The sequence below is a fragment of the Chlamydotis macqueenii genome, chromosome 13 (genome assembly GCF_036417535.1).
Source record: "Chlamydotis macqueenii isolate bChlMac1 chromosome 13, bChlMac1.mat, whole genome shotgun sequence".
NCBI classification, from domain to species: Eukaryota; Metazoa; Chordata; class Aves; order Otidiformes; family Otididae; genus Chlamydotis; species Chlamydotis macqueenii.
This window is the reverse complement of record NC_141568.1, coordinates 6,856,271-6,871,762: the sequence shown is the minus strand read 5'-3', so window position 1 is coordinate 6,871,762 and position 15,492 is coordinate 6,856,271. Positions and strand designations below refer to the sequence as shown.

At 38.9% G+C, this 15,492-nt stretch overlaps 1 protein-coding gene across 1 annotated transcript in view; it reads left to right on the top strand.

Moving 5' to 3' along the window:
- VAT1L (vesicle amine transport 1 like) overlaps positions 1-13,166 on the top strand; it is a 58,537-nt gene extending 45,371 nt beyond the window's left edge. The window contains exons 8-9 of the mRNA XM_086758012.1: positions 8,490-8,573; positions 10,115-13,166. Of these exons, the coding sequence (XP_086614138.1) occupies positions 8,490-8,573; positions 10,115-10,213 (183 nt within the window). The 3' untranslated portion in view covers positions 10,214-13,166. The remainder of the gene's footprint in view (positions 1-8,489; positions 8,574-10,114) is intronic.
- Positions 13,167-15,492: the final 2,326 nt, after the last annotated feature.

Sequence of the window (15,492 nt, the reverse complement as noted above, 5' to 3'; positions counted from 1 at the left end):
CACAGTTCATTTAAGAGACAACATAGCTTTGTAATAGACCACAGCAGTGATTCTGATAATAAAAATCATGTTGCCTCATGACTCTAATGAAAGCAATAGTATTAAAGCCTTGTTTATGCTAGAACAGACTGCAGTATGCCTCTTTTTCTTCATTACTGCATACAAATAATGCTTAAATAAATATTATTGATATTAGTGTTTGTAATTCTAATGGAGATCGCTCTGGGCTCGTTGAAATAGTGGCTGTTATGGACAGCAACAAAACAGAACCAGCCCTAGAACATGTTTTTAATTCAGATTATTCTTTCATAAGTCTGAACAAGATTTGGATCATTACCTATGACACTTGGGTTGCCAAAGTAACCTTGACTAGCCAGCTGATGTTTGCATACCGCATGACACTATCACCATGGAGATCCTGTCCGTGTGATTTTGCAGACATGATGCAGTTGCAGGCTTCTCAGACACACAGCAGTGAGCAAGAGAGAAATTAACTGTTGGTAAGGAATGCTCTTGCAAACAGCTCTTCTCTCTGGCAGAGGGTGCTTGCGTGGAAGCAATGCAGAAGCTGAACTTCTGTTGTTTTAGCTGCATATAGAGGACTAGGGCAAGGGTAGGGGTAGCAGGAGGAATCTCTCTTGGCTTTCCTATGGAAAATGCTGAGTTGTCCTAACAGAAAGTTCATGTTCTGTGAACACGGGAGGAGTGGTCAGAAAGTGCTGACCTGTGTGAAAACCGTGTTTGAAGGATAATATTCATTTACAGAACACATATTTAAGTAATTGAAGTCTACTGGACACTACTAGTATTGCTTTATCAACTGACACTTTTATCCTCTTCCACTACCCGCTCTTCTCATTCACATGCAACCTAGTGATGTCAGGGAAGTTATACCAGCGGAACAGGGAGTGGAATTTGGAACAGGGATTGACATTTGTTTGTTTCCACAGAAAATGCAAAATTATCCTCAAAAAGTAGCTGCCGTGCCGTGCGCTTTCCTTTCCAGCATCTACTGAACCTCACAATCGCACTACAAAGGAGATTTTTGGACCTGTTCTGTGCAGCAATACCAAAGCAGACTGTGATGATTGTTAGAAAAATCTCATGAGATAATCTAGTATTTATTTGTCTTTTCCAACCTATTTCTGAGCCAAGGCTTCTAACCTTAATTCTAGCACATGTCTGTCTGTTTAGACACCTACCTAAATCCTCTAACTCCCTTCACTAGTTTCTGCATTTCTAGTATTTGGCCTCTACATTACTGCTATTTCTTTCTCTCTTAAACTTGAAAGTTTTTATTGATAGTACAGTTAAACCAACCAACCTTTTGAGAAAAGACATGATTCTGTTTCTGATGATTAAGCAGGATAAATGGGTGCTCTCTCCTTTCTCCCCATATTCTTTGGAGAACAGAAGTGAGAGCCTCAGGATAAAGGTACTTTGCTGTTGCAAAATGCTTTTTTCCACCTCTTTTGCTTATATATGAAATTGGCAGTACAACGACAGATGGTTAAAAGGTGCTGTTACTACTGGTGTGTGCTACAGCTGTGATGAGCAGGCTTGGCTACGATCAGGTGGGGGTTCTGTTGACATGATACACACACTCCTAGGAAGATACGGTCCCTGCTTCAAAAACTGTCCAAGAGCATTATGTGGTATGAGCCAGTAAGTGAGGGAGCATGGGGTAACTGTTACGTGACTATGGCAGCTACTTCAGCCTCCCATATATACATCAAAAGAGACTTACAAAGAATTTGAGGGATGTAGTGACATTGCCATTTTAGGATTACTGTAAAGAATCACTAAAGCACCAGCTTTGGAGATGTCTTTGTTGAACTCTCTCTTAACTGTAAAGGCAGCACAGGAAAAATCGTGCAAGTGCTTAAAATAATACTGAGTAAAAGTGTTCATGGGAGGTGATGTGAGCAGACAAGACTTGGCTTGATGGCCAGATGCAGAGAGTAAATGTTGCTACTTAGGCCTTCGCTTTTAGTCTGAAGGTTTAAAGAGAGAAGGAACATAGCTGAAGAAGTAAGACTTTGGGGTGATCTGTGCAGTGCAGGTTACAATGGATGAGGGGAGTATTTCATAGCTAGACATGCTGGAAGACTTAGATATTTTCAATGTGTAAACAGAGGACATAAGGTGATTCCTTGAGATGATGTGTGAAAATAAACAGCAATATTGAACCTAAAGGTGTGGAACTAATGAGAGAGCAAAATTACGGTTGCAGATTATAAACTAAATTGATGCTCTGTTAGGCTGTGCTCATCTGGAGGTGAGGGACATTCCCTTTATTTGGGTGCTAGTCACCTTTGAGACAACATGTGATGATACAGCACTAGAACAATTTGTGAGTTTGACAGATTACACAGAGGTAATTGAACTAATTTCACTTCTGGCTTGGGTTAAATTTGTAACCTTGGAATAAGATTCTTTAGCCTTTCATACTACAGCCTAATTTACCAAAAAGGAGAATGAAGGATTCCTTTACTGTAAGTAGAAATCCTTTAATATGCCTCACGGAAACCCACTATCACCGAGGGGCCCAGGAAAAGAAAGTACACAGCCCTCTGGCACCATCCAATAAACTTGCCGGAGCTGAGAGTGAGGGAGTAAAGAAGTAGTCTGCAAAAAACTGTCATCTGTAGATGGCAGCTTGTGCAACAAACTGCATTCAGCCTCATGGAGTTAAAAGAGTATCCACTCTTCTATTGCACCAGTGTTTTTCAATTATTTTTTTTTTCTAAGTAAATGTATAACTCTACTTTAAAAATTGATAAAATTCATTATATTACTGAGCTGAACATTTCCATGTAGGATGATGAAAGCATTGTTTTGACATTTCTGCTAGGAAGTTTTTCCATGGCATGTTGCTTCCATTGTTTCTCTCTACTAAACATCCAGATTACTAACACGGGCCTGAAGCCCCCAGTGTGTTATATTGGCTTAGCAAGCGGTTTCGTGTTCCAGCTTTGCAATCTCTCTTATTTTACTCCTGAGATTGGTTCCTTTTAAGAGCCAAATACAGAAATGGATCATTATATTTAAAATAGTATCCAAAGACTTGAAAATAATATCCATTTCTTAGGCAGGCTGCATTTTATTTCACACCATGAAATCTTCAATTTAACTTTTCCTATATTTCAAAAGCAGTACACTGCTTTTGCTATATTCTAACGACAAAATGATGTTCCAGAGAGAACTGAATGTCAGCAAGCAGTTACAAATACCTCAGTAGAGATTACTGTTGGCTCTCAATTTCAAATGCAGAACAGCTGACCAATTAGTTTGAAGTAAATGGGTAAATAAGTGAAGGCTTGACTATAGCAATGCAAAGTTGAAGCATAATTCTTTGTTTCAGGCATATATTAATTATAAATGGTCAGACTTACATCCAGGAAAACATCTCCAAAGTAATCGTGGTCTCAGTACAGTTTGCAAGCTTGTTCTGTAATGAGGATCCAAGGTTAAATAAGAAGGTTTCTTCTGTAAGGTGTCGCGCTCCTCAGTTCAGTTGCAGGCCTCAGCAAATTGAAGGATCGGTGCTGTGGCTACCAGGATAGTAGAGCTGGACACCTAAAATGAATGACTTAGGATGAAAAGGCAGACAAGAAATCTATCTTACTAATTTCACCTGGGGAAAACATAATGCTAAAAAAACCCAAGAAATATCACAGGAGAACATGGGAAAAAAAAGCTACGGCAGGTGTACAAGATGATTTCAAGAAAAAAAAAGGTCTTTTAGTCAATTTAAAATGGGTTGGTTTTACACACTCCCATCAAAAGCTATGGAAAAAACAATGTAATCAGCAGCTAGCTGCAAATATCCCAATGTAATGTCATAATCTGATAGCATATTACATTACTTGCTCTGTTTGGCATATACCTTGTTTTTAATTATTTTAAATTTGCAGAAATTATTTGAGTAAAGTGTGTTGTGGCTGCTATTTTTAATTTCAGTGTGAAGATTCTTTTAAAAATACTAACTTTTTGCAATAATTACCTGTATAAAAATTGTTAGAGGGAGATCTCATTGTTACAGTTTGATTTTGAAGACAGAGACTCTCTAGTCTAGTAGGAGATGAAAGTATTAAACAGCATTCTGAAAAGCACCGTTGTTGGTTAAGAGAAGTGCCACGACTTGATTTTGAAAAGATTTGAGGCTGGAGAAGATGAGCATGTTTGAGCAGAATAAGAAATTTTAAAGAGGACACATATCCAAAGTTCTTGGTACTTTTGAGGAGTACCCCAAGAGAGACACTGTGGTGGTGTTGGAGAGGGTTCAGTACAGCTGTCATACTTCCAGAGAACCCAGCTGCTGTGAAACCTCTGCTAGAACATTCTCTGAGATTACATGAAGGCATTTCTGCTCTTCCTCTCCTAGCAAGGACTATGGACAGTGATTGTTGCTCTTCACAGTACGATACACAGCACAAATGGACAAAAGTGGCTCTGATCCAAGAGAAGCTCTGCGATCCCAACCATAAGATCCCCTCAGGAAAATATACTTGAATAGGCTTTTCCACAACAGGCCACCTTTGCTAGCTTTGTGACCTTTTAAATCCTGTGTTTGTATCAAGACTTCTTTGCAGAATTCTGTTGATAGCACTGGTAGCATAACAGCTCTGTAAATGTGCACTTGTGTGTTAATAGATGAAATTTTTCTAAGAAATGTTAAAGCTGCTAAATTTTGCCTGTGATGCTAACACAGTGCAATGGTCCTGTACGTTCGCAGTTAAACTCTATATATTGTGTGTTCCTTGCCTCTCTGCTTGGGTCCAGCAGAGTGGTATGAGGAAGGACCTTGTAGGAGGCTCAGGAAATTTGCAGGACTTGGGGAGTTATGATGGAAAATGAGAATTTGAATATTTTTCACAGGGCGTGGTAAGTATGACTTGTAAACGACCTTGAGGTACATTGTTTTTGTCTTTCTAGACTGTGTTTTTTGTTTTACAGATGGCCTCATCATTGCATAGGTTGTCTTGATTTCCAGATTCACTATTGTTGAAGAACAACACTTGAATGAGGATATGTGATAACATATCCATGATGGTACCATTTGGAGAGCTGAAAGGAATGGGAGAAATGTATTTGTTCAAAGTTGTTTTTCCAACTATAAAAGCATATTCCCTAAAGCAAATGCAAATTGTTTCAAACTGGGTTAGAAGGGTCCTTTTCTTGTGTGTGTGGTGTCATCTTCCACTAGACTGAACAGATAGGGGAAAGTCATTCTGCTCTAGAGTATGCTTAAAAACAGTATGTGAAACTAAGATATGAATTAATGCAAAAGTGTGCTTGAGGGAAGAGGCAAGCTTGGGATTCCTTTTATTTTTCCTTTGCTATTGATGATTTTCCTCTATGACTCCTAGGAGGGCCTGTTTGGATTCATTGAGCAGTGCATGGCTGTGCAGCATTCTGCGTCTGTCTTGTTTTTCAGTAACTGGTTTGTCAACTTTCCTTACATAAATAACATGGAAATGGAAGCATTTTCCAATTGTCCGCTAATGTGTAGAAATAGTTCTGATTCCAGTGCAGAGCTCTGTGGTACAGACTCTGTCACTTTGGGGCCTCTCAAGGCTAAAATCTGTAGTTCAGCATTAGTTTAGACACAGACCCTCTAAGGGCTGAGCTATACTGAAAGCAGAGGCCAACAGAATTTTTGTTGTTTATTCCAATGGAAACTCTTTATATTAGTAAACGCTCCTTTGCACTATTTCCAATCCAAGAGCCCTATGCTGATGATACTGCACAATAAGAAATTCAATTAACTTGGCCATATAAACAAAAATGTCAGATCTGTTTACTGGGATTTGAGCTGACAAATGCAAATAGCAACCAATATAGAATAAATTGGTGAAAAGTAATTTAGAGATGCAATTCCGTAAGAAGAGGGAAGCCCTTTAGATCCTTGCTACTGGAAGGGATGTTTATTTTGAATCAAATTTCAACCACTTCAGAGAACCTCCAGTAAATTCCAGGATTTCCACATGCCTCACTGTACTCACGGTTAAGCCTGGGACTGATTTTAACCAAGTACTGAGTGATCACCATCTTCACTGGTAACATGCAAACACTCAGGCACAGACTTAGCGTAAGCTCCGTGCCACACTCTGCAGAAGGCAGACTATCCACAGCTCTTAAATGTTCACGTGAAGAAGGAAATGCTTTTTATATAGTCTGCATAGAACAACTTAAGCCTTAACCATACTTGCATAGCAAAGAAGGTTTTTTATGCTCTCTGCTCTCTAGAGTGTACGAGGGAATGGTTTTAATATTCAGGCACTTTGGGAAATAAGTCGTTGCAGTCTTGGTTGAATAAGTGGACTGTTAGCAGCCATAAACATAAAAATTACTCATTTATAAAACAGCTCATGGTCTCTTAGTTCAGATGTAGTATACTGAGTGGCATTGCAGGAGTACAGAATTTGACCTACAGAGTAGGTAAGTTGCAAATAACACTGAAATATACACATGTAGTATCAACCCTTCAAACTTTTTTTCAATTTAAAAAAATATTTTAATAGCTCCATCTGGATCCCTAGGCACTGTTATTGTTCTAAGTTTTATTGTTCCTTTTGCCTCTGTCTGCTGTTTGCATTTGCAAGCTACTTACAAGTGTCCTGGCAACAACTCCTGAACCTTTCTCCTGAGTCTTAAATTTGATCCGCTGCGTGTGGAAAACGCAGGGAAAGCACATTTTCTCAAATTTGCCTTGCTAAATATGATACGGTACAAATTAAAATAAATGTTGCATGCCCTGCTTTCACATGATGTTCTGGTAATAAATTTCAGTGGACAGGCAAACGTGTGTGCTGATTTCTCCAATTCTGTCACATCTATGTTGGTTATTTATGCCATGCTGTAGTCTCCTAAAAGCTTGATTTGGCTAAGAGGTTTCATAGGAAAATAATGTAGCTGCTGCTTCTTCAGAACCTTTGTTGGATACTCTTAAAGGAATATTGTTCATAGTGCAGAACAAGTGTTATAGGATAGTTAAGTATTGTTTATGCTGTCAAGTAACTTAATAAAAGTTATTGTGATTTTGTGGACTACATTTAGATGTCAACATTCTATCCACTGGGATTCATAAGACTTTTCCAAGGGTAATTTACAATTATGCCCTAAGTTAGAAAGTCATTGTGTTTTGCAGTGCAGTTTTTCTTTTGTTCTAACAGATTTTTATTTTTTTAAAGTCTGGTATTTACTAATTGAGGGAACCACTTGGCAAAATTAAGGTTGTAATATTGAGTTCACTGCTGCCAGCTTTCAAAATAAGACTGACAGATGGTAAAGACATTTTGTGCCCAGCATCCATTAAATTTAATTGGAAGTTGAAAGCTGTATTCACTTGGTATGTTTAAAATTCTCATACCTTCTTCTGTATTAGACATTCAGTAATGATCTTAGGTACCTGGACCCCAGTTCAGGCTTTTAAATGTACTGTGGGACCCACCTGTTCCCAAGTCCGCATATTGTTGCAAACTTTTATGCCATTATTCTTAAAATATTCAATAAAACTATGTCACAGATGGTAGATCCTATTAACATAAAACTCTTTCTTGTCTCAACATATCCTGTTATGGCAGCAAAAAATAGTGTGATGAGGGTATGAAACAGCCTTTATGTGTACATTTTCAGTTGCTGAAGTTTCCCACCATGGAAGTGAGAAAACTCTTGACATCTTCCAGTTTTCAGTGATTTAATAGTGGTCTGCATGCAGCACATTGAACATTCAGTGCGACACACACACAATGTCAATTCATCAACACTGAGCTCTCATGAGTTCTGAAACTTCATACATCAAAACAAGCTCTTCTCCAGGGCACTGGTGAGAAGGGGGGTTTGTTCCTTTCACGCATGTGCTAATTGCAGCCAGCTGTTAAACGTCTAGTCTTAGTGGTATCTATAGGACATTACTTATTTAAAATTTTTTAAAAAATTAAAAATGGGGGGAAAAAGGAAAGAAATATGTGTTTATGCAGTGAGAACCACAGTATTGCATTAATCACAGCCACTGCCTAGATTCGGCATCCCCTCTGTAGCAATACAAAATAAATTGATGAAAAAATATCATAGGTCAATTAGAAAAACATTTCATGCTTTCAAGTGAAAGCAGAGTTTCTTGATAAATATTCTATGTAGAGAGAAAATCTAATGAACAACCTGTCAGCATTAACTTCCTGAGCCGATATTTCTCTCTGCACCTCAACTAACCATTACTTTTGTACTACATTAACGTTATGTATGTATTACGGTATTCAGAAACTGTCATCAAGACCTCACATCCCATTTTGGCAAACACAGTGCAAAAATCAGGCCTTACAAAGTCACTAAAAATGTTTGACTATTAATTTTGTTTCAAGCAGCTGTTTGAATGACTTTGCACATAGCATGCCTTAAATGTATTGCTGGTTTAGGAAAGAAGGAGGAAATTCAGGCTTCTTTTAGTGGGTATGAAGATTATCAATAGGTTATGTTTCTTTCAGGTGAAGGAGGCCATGCAGAGAATCCATGACCGAGGAAATATAGGGAAACTAATCCTGGATGTGGAGAAGGCACCTACTCCCCTGGTGAGTGCAAGGCACTGCGTACATGGTGTACAGTCGTACAAGTTAAAGCACGGTAGTGACCTTTGGAGAAATGTCCCTTACAATTTTTTTTTTATATTGTTTTTTTCTACATCCATAGCATCTAAATACAATCAATAATCATAATTTCTATTTTTAACCAAAGGTGAAATCCAATTCTTAAGAGTCCCAGCAGTTAATTTTCTATACTGAATGGCTCTCTGCCTCTCCAAAAATGTGTCTGCATGTCTTAGATCAGCGTAAAACTGCCACATCTATTTCTGTCCCCATGATGGAAAACAAATAGACGCTTCACATAATACAAAATTAGAAGGATAAGTGGATTGAACAGAAAAAGACACAGTCAATATTACTTCAACATACAGACACAGAAGTGCTTTCTGATTCCCGGTACAAGAGTCAGGGGACACCCTTGATAGGAATTTATTTTCCTTCTATTATAATATATGAAGTATAATATCTAAATACTTCCTTCTAGAATTGTTCTGAAGGAAGATAGTTGTGATGGAGCTCTGGTCCACTGGATTTGGAGCAGTTAGCATGGTACCGAAACATTCCAGCGAGCAGGAGTAAGTGACAGTCATGGTCAGGCCTAAACACTCACTGATGGTGTAGGAAAGAGCAGTAAAAAAGATAATGAAAAATTGACTTCAGATCAATACTGATGTATGAATTTTGCTTTCAGACATGAGATACCACCTGTTTTGAAAGAACAGAAAAGAATCTAGAATGACAGTTAAGCTTTTACTCTAAAAGTGGCCCCAAATCTCATACAAAATCTGCAAGGAAAAAGGCAGCTTTTGGGACCTCACACATGGAAACTGGGCATTATTTTGTAGCTGAATTGTGTCTTGAAACTGTAAACAAGAATCCCTAACACAACATTAATACATTTATTCCATCTGTTCTCTTGATATGGTATATTCACAATAGCCATTGGTTAGCAGGTGAGAACAAATCGTGATACGCTTTCACAAAAGAGTGTTAATTTAAAAATATGGGTAACTTCAGAGTACTGCTTTTCTCCATTAAAATCAGGTTGTTGTTTATATAAAACAGTTGTTCTCTGCATTTTGATGATACTACGCCTCACGTGGGACCAGATCTCGCCCATTAGCTGGCGTTAAAGTATAGTGTTCCTTGTTTGTGGAAGAGCAGATGCAGAAGTTGTAAAGCAGAGGCCTCTCACATTCTGTGTACTTCCTACACAGTCGTATTTCCTGTCTCAGAGCCTTAACATCAGTTTGTTCTAAGTGCACAGATCAGAATCTGCTTGCGCAACTGTCCTACAAAGCAGCTTTGTTACATAATGCAGCTGTAAGCCGTGAGGGAACAGCTTACAGTTTTAGCTGGAAGGGGTGGAGTGCCAACAGAAGTTCTGCACAGACAGATTGTTTATTTTCATGTTGCAGCTATGCCTTCTTTCGTTTTTAAAGTCGCTCTATCAAATGAATCAAACTGAAATAAGAATGAATAAAACAGTGTGAAAGGCACTCTGATGTCCTTCATCTTTCATCCTACAGATGGCCAACGACAGCACAGAAACAAGTGAGGCTGGAGAAGAGGAGGAAGACCATGAAGGGGACAACGAGAATAAAGAGCGCATGCCATTCATCCAGTAACAGCCAGAGGTGGTGGGAGCAGAAAGATTGATGAAGTAGAAGGGAACAAGACTGGGAAATCTATTCTGTGCATCAGTGAACAAATGCTGTAGTACAGTGTGTGTTGTATTTGTCTGCAGTCAGCTGAGCTATGAGCTGTTGATCATTGTTGTTTTGAACTCAAGTGCCATTCTCATCCAGTGCAGTATTATGACATTCCTGTGTAATACCCAGTTTCCCTGTAGGAGTCCCATGGATTTTTCTGTTCCGGTTTAAAAGCCTTATTACGTTAGTGTGTAATTTTAGATGGGCATCTCTCTCATGCAAATTCCAACATTTTGCATAAAGTTACAGGGGGTGGGGTGGGCTTTTTTTTTTGCGAGTTGACAACAGTAACAAAAAAATTCCCCACTTTCTATCTGGAAGAGTCTCGTAACAATTCTAGTAACTGGAGGGTGGATTTTAAGTTTGTGGATTTTCAGTGTTAAAATAGTTTTCCTTTTATGAACCACAGATAAAAGTTGCAAAAAAATACAAGTTTTCATTTTCCTCAGTCATGCTTTATCATTTTATAGGTGATCCTATTTTCATTTTCAAACATACCTCATTTAGAATGGTAGAATCTGAACTTGTGCAAGAAATCATTAATTGAGAGACTTTGAGTAGTATTGTATAATCTTGGTAGTCATCAGCACCAGTAATTAAACACTTCATTCAGAGTGCCAACTGTCATGCTTTCCTGTTGATCTGAGCTATCACCCCGTATGTTACAGGCAAAGAAAAAGGTCAGAAAGCCACTCTTTTTAGACTCAGAACTTTAATTGCCTGTAGCCAATTAGCATTGTTATTGACAGATCAACATCTTCTGCTAAGGACACATTGACTTATCTGTGTCCAAAATCCAAAGCAATTTTAAATTTCATTTTTAAATTGTATTGGTAAGGATCGTTCATCAGTATGTGAAATTTGTTGATGGAATTTACTGCTCTGAAATCACTAACGTGTTGATCAACTAGCAAGCTGGAGCTGAGCTCCTACAGAAGTTAACCCTGTTAAAAATGAGGTTTAAGCCTTAATCCCATCAGAAATTATGCAGAGGGATAACTTTGATCTAGGTGAGTAGTTCTGTCAAAAGCCCTGCTCCATTTGTACAGTTATGTTTATAATTATTTGCAGGATCAAGTATTCAAAGACCAGCTAGTCTTATCTACCTCCCACTAGTGGAAACTGTATCTAAACATGACTAAATAAACATTTTTTCCATGTCTTTCACCTATCCAAGCCGCAGCTACTCAGGTCCTCAATTGTCTTTTTAAAACAATGATTTTAAAATTATTGCGTTCACCTATAGTAGAAATGCTAACGGAATGTCAGAGACCTTGTACAATGCCATCTGTCTTTGAATTAATTTTTTTTTTTCCAAAAGGAAGTATTTCCCCCAGCATGGCTAGTTGTTCACCTAAATCTACAAGTATCCTGTAGTGACAGCAGTTAAAATCTAATCTAGAAAAGCGGAGAGGGAGGGCTTCTCAGGCTTTTCTCAATGAGAAAGGACTTGTGTGTCTGGATGACTTTTATGTGTGGTTTTAGAAGATTCTCTCTTGTTTTTCCTGTTTGTTTCATCCCGCTGCCTGAGTATTAATGTCCATCTTTTTACACTGTACTCATGAAGTTGCTGTTCTAATACCAGTTAATTGTGCAGAACGTTCATTCTGAAGGAGTTTCCCTTGGGTTAAACAAATTAGAAAATAACGAGAAGAAATAACTGTAGAAAAATGCCAAAAAAGCTTTTGAAATATTAATCAAACCAGAACTTAGTTTTCTGTAGGTGTTGATGCAGAACTTCACTACAGTTGATTTTCTTTTCAGGTTGGACTTGCCTACACTTCCAGTGCCATATCAGGCCCAAACAGGGACTTTATCCACAGAAAAAAAATATATATTCAGTGAGAGTTTTCCGTGTACTGGCCTTGCCAGTTGGACTTTTAAGAAAGGCCATTAAGTTTTCACAACTCATAAGCTGACAACGGTAGGAAACATGTCCAATTTTGTTTTGCAGTTAGTGTAATGATGTTGTCCTGCAACAAACCTTAACATAACTAGGAATTTTGATTTGACGCCAAAGTGAGCAATATTGCTGGTGATCTTCGAGCTGGCAGTAAAGTGGCATTCTCAAGGCCTTAAATTAGTAGGGCAAGCAGAATAGCAAATCCGTTCTTCTGTTATAAACTGCAGTATGGTTGGCTCTACAGTTAAATTACCCTTCGAGAGAAATAAAGACGGGTGATCTTGGTCATGGCCACAGACCCCATAGGGACAACAATCAAATGAAATAATTTTGGCTAGTTCTTTCTAGTTTTGTTAGCAAGGCAAAAATACTCTTCATGCTAATTCATACCAATTTTAGGGCCATTTTCTGATCAGCAGAATATCAGGTAATTGCAGTGAGTACGAAGGAATACATCTAGATCTGCCTAAGTGCAACACAGATGAGTGTTACCATCAGCAAGCTAAATCATACTCTTGTGTTTTACTGGTATTAGTATGGCATGTATGAAAGTTACTACTGAAACGAATGGAAATTTTTCAGATATCTGTTGTGGAAGCAGGATTTGTGCTTAGCAGAATTTGGCCCACAAGCCCCAAGTACTTTTTAGAATACCACAACCAGTAGTATCGCATACGATGATGCTGAGACTTGTTACTGACCGGGTCTTATTGAAGGTTTGTGCTTACTACTGACAGTGTTGTTTAAACAACTCTAAGACAATTGGATAGTTTCTTCAAGTGAAACAAATTATTTCTCAATTTGCCTTAAAGGAACTGTGAAAGCTTCTCTTTAACTTAAGCCTGATTGAAGTAAACTGAAACACTGTTTAATTGTATTTGTTGCTTTAGAGCTTTTGTTATATTGTGCCTACAAAGCAAATTATGTTTACATAAAAATATAAATAAAATATTGAGCATAGCATTATCCTTGGCTTACATGTTTTATTCTAATATCATGGTCACATTAGGGAACTGACTTGGAATTGGTTAAGAGGAAAATTTGAGGTTGTCTTTTCAATTTTAGTCAATGAGGGATATACAAATAATATTTTGTTATTAAGAGAGTACATCAAGGTTATTAAAATGGCTGTGTGTGCTACTTTACAGAACATTAACAATTTAGATATTGAATATTGAATGTTACAGTCTAAGAAATTCAAAACATCGTATAAGCACCATTCATGAAGTGTTCAGGGAAGTGTATTTTGATACAGATATAAACTAGTTTACACAATTTTATCACTCAGAGTGCATTGGGAGATGGATTGACACACAAGTTATCCTCCGAGAGACAGTTCCTTTCAGAAATGAATATACTCTAAGGCAATAATCTTAAAATAGGATCCAAAACAGCAACCACCAAATTAGCTAATAGAATGCAGGAGGACATGATTGGATCTAAAATCCCACTCTCCCTGGGTGTTGCTCTTAGCTCAGGAGGTGATTCAATTCACATGAGCTCTTAGATTACCTCTCCTGAATGTAATTCTTACACCTTTGCTTTCAAAGAACCTATTTTAGTTACCAAACCTTCCAGGTCATCTCAAGCCTGTACTTGAGTACGTGGCTTTAAAGGTCTCCCTGCATGAAAAGAAGGAAGGTTTAAACTTCAGTTTAAACAAAGAGGAAATGTTAGCTTTGGATCATCCTAGTCATGCAGGACATGTTCCTAAAGCCTGTAATGCTCCTGGAAAATCTCACTTTGGTAGTTACTGCTTCTACCCTGTAATCTAAAAGCCCGTATGAGCACTTGCTATTGTGAAGAGGAGCAGAGTACTGCCCTCTGGTTTCAGGTCTTAATAAGCAAATAATGATCAGTGCATCCCTAATCACTGGGTGAGGATAAGGCTGAAAGCAAACAGCCATAGCCTTTTGCAAACTCTCTGTGATTACTAACAAAGCTCTGCCTTTTACCAGCTTTCCCACTGGGCCATCTATACTCGGCTGTCATACAGTCACACAGAGGCTGCTGCCAGGCAAGCAGGGATGCAGCAGGCTGCCTTCCTGTGGCATCTGGCCAGATAAAACGCAACGATCATCCTAGGATACGGAGTATCCCTGGCCCTCACCTCATCCTCCATTTTGTGCTTCCACTCAGATTTTCTGTGAGCTTAATGATTAATCCTGGTTGGTTTTTGTCAGAAAAGATTCTTCTGGTATGACCCTGATTGCCAGCGCACAATATACTTGAAACCGCCAGCTCCTCAAGAACCACGCAGGAGTTTCTCCCCCTGGCAGCACCTAAGTCGCTTGGTGTGAGCTAGTGTTTTGCTTCACTGCAAAAAGAGCCAAAACAGTCATCAGACTATAGCTGCTATCTGCATCGAGGCATCTTTTTTTTTTCCTCCAAGTAATTTGTAATATCTAGGTAAACATCCTAATGTTCTCCTTTGAGAGAACAGGTTAGAGTATAAATGCAAATATAGCTTTATCTCCTTAGTCTGAGCTGTCATGCTGATTGATTGGACCCAGTTGATCCTAACTAAGCCATTCCTTTCGTGTTTACCTTTGAAAACTGTCTTTGTCAACTACTTCTGCAGCAAATGGCCTGTTTTTCCGAAATTGCCTCGATCTTTGCCATTTGTAACAGTGCTGTGTTGGGTGCCTCACCACCAGGACGCTGTGCAGAAACTGGAAGGTGTTGTGAGAACAGTGCAGGTGATGAAGAGTTAGAGGATGCATGTATGAAGAGAAATGAATCATGTACATCTCTGCTCAAGAGCAACAAGTGACTAGAAATCGCAGCATCTTATCTGTTGATTTATTTGTGTGCTTGAAAAGGAGGCTGCTTTGTTACGGGCGAGGCATTTAGTCGCTGCTCAGACTGTTGCGCTCCACTGTGGCAGCCTCCAAGGCTTTCTGGTCTTGCTCTTTTTCTACCACATCACTGGAAACCTGACTCACTTCAGGGAAAGTGTTCAGAGCTCAGAGTTCAGTTCAGTTCCTGCATCTCTGTATGAAGCCAAGTACATTTACCAGGCTGCAGAACAGCCCATTAACACAGGCCTGGGAGGTAAACCGGGCAGCTGCACCATTGCTTCCTACTCCAGCCAGCCAGACCTGGGGAAGGTTTGAAAGATGCTGCTTTTTACTGTATAGAGGGGTGCCTGACACCGTCACCGCTGTTACTGCAGTCAGTATCCTCCTTGGAGCTACTCTAACAGCCCCCAGACCTCTCACCAGGTTTGATGGGGGGTCCCAGCCTTTCTCCGCAGGGTTTCTAGAGTCCCTGCAGTGCTCAATAATCCTTG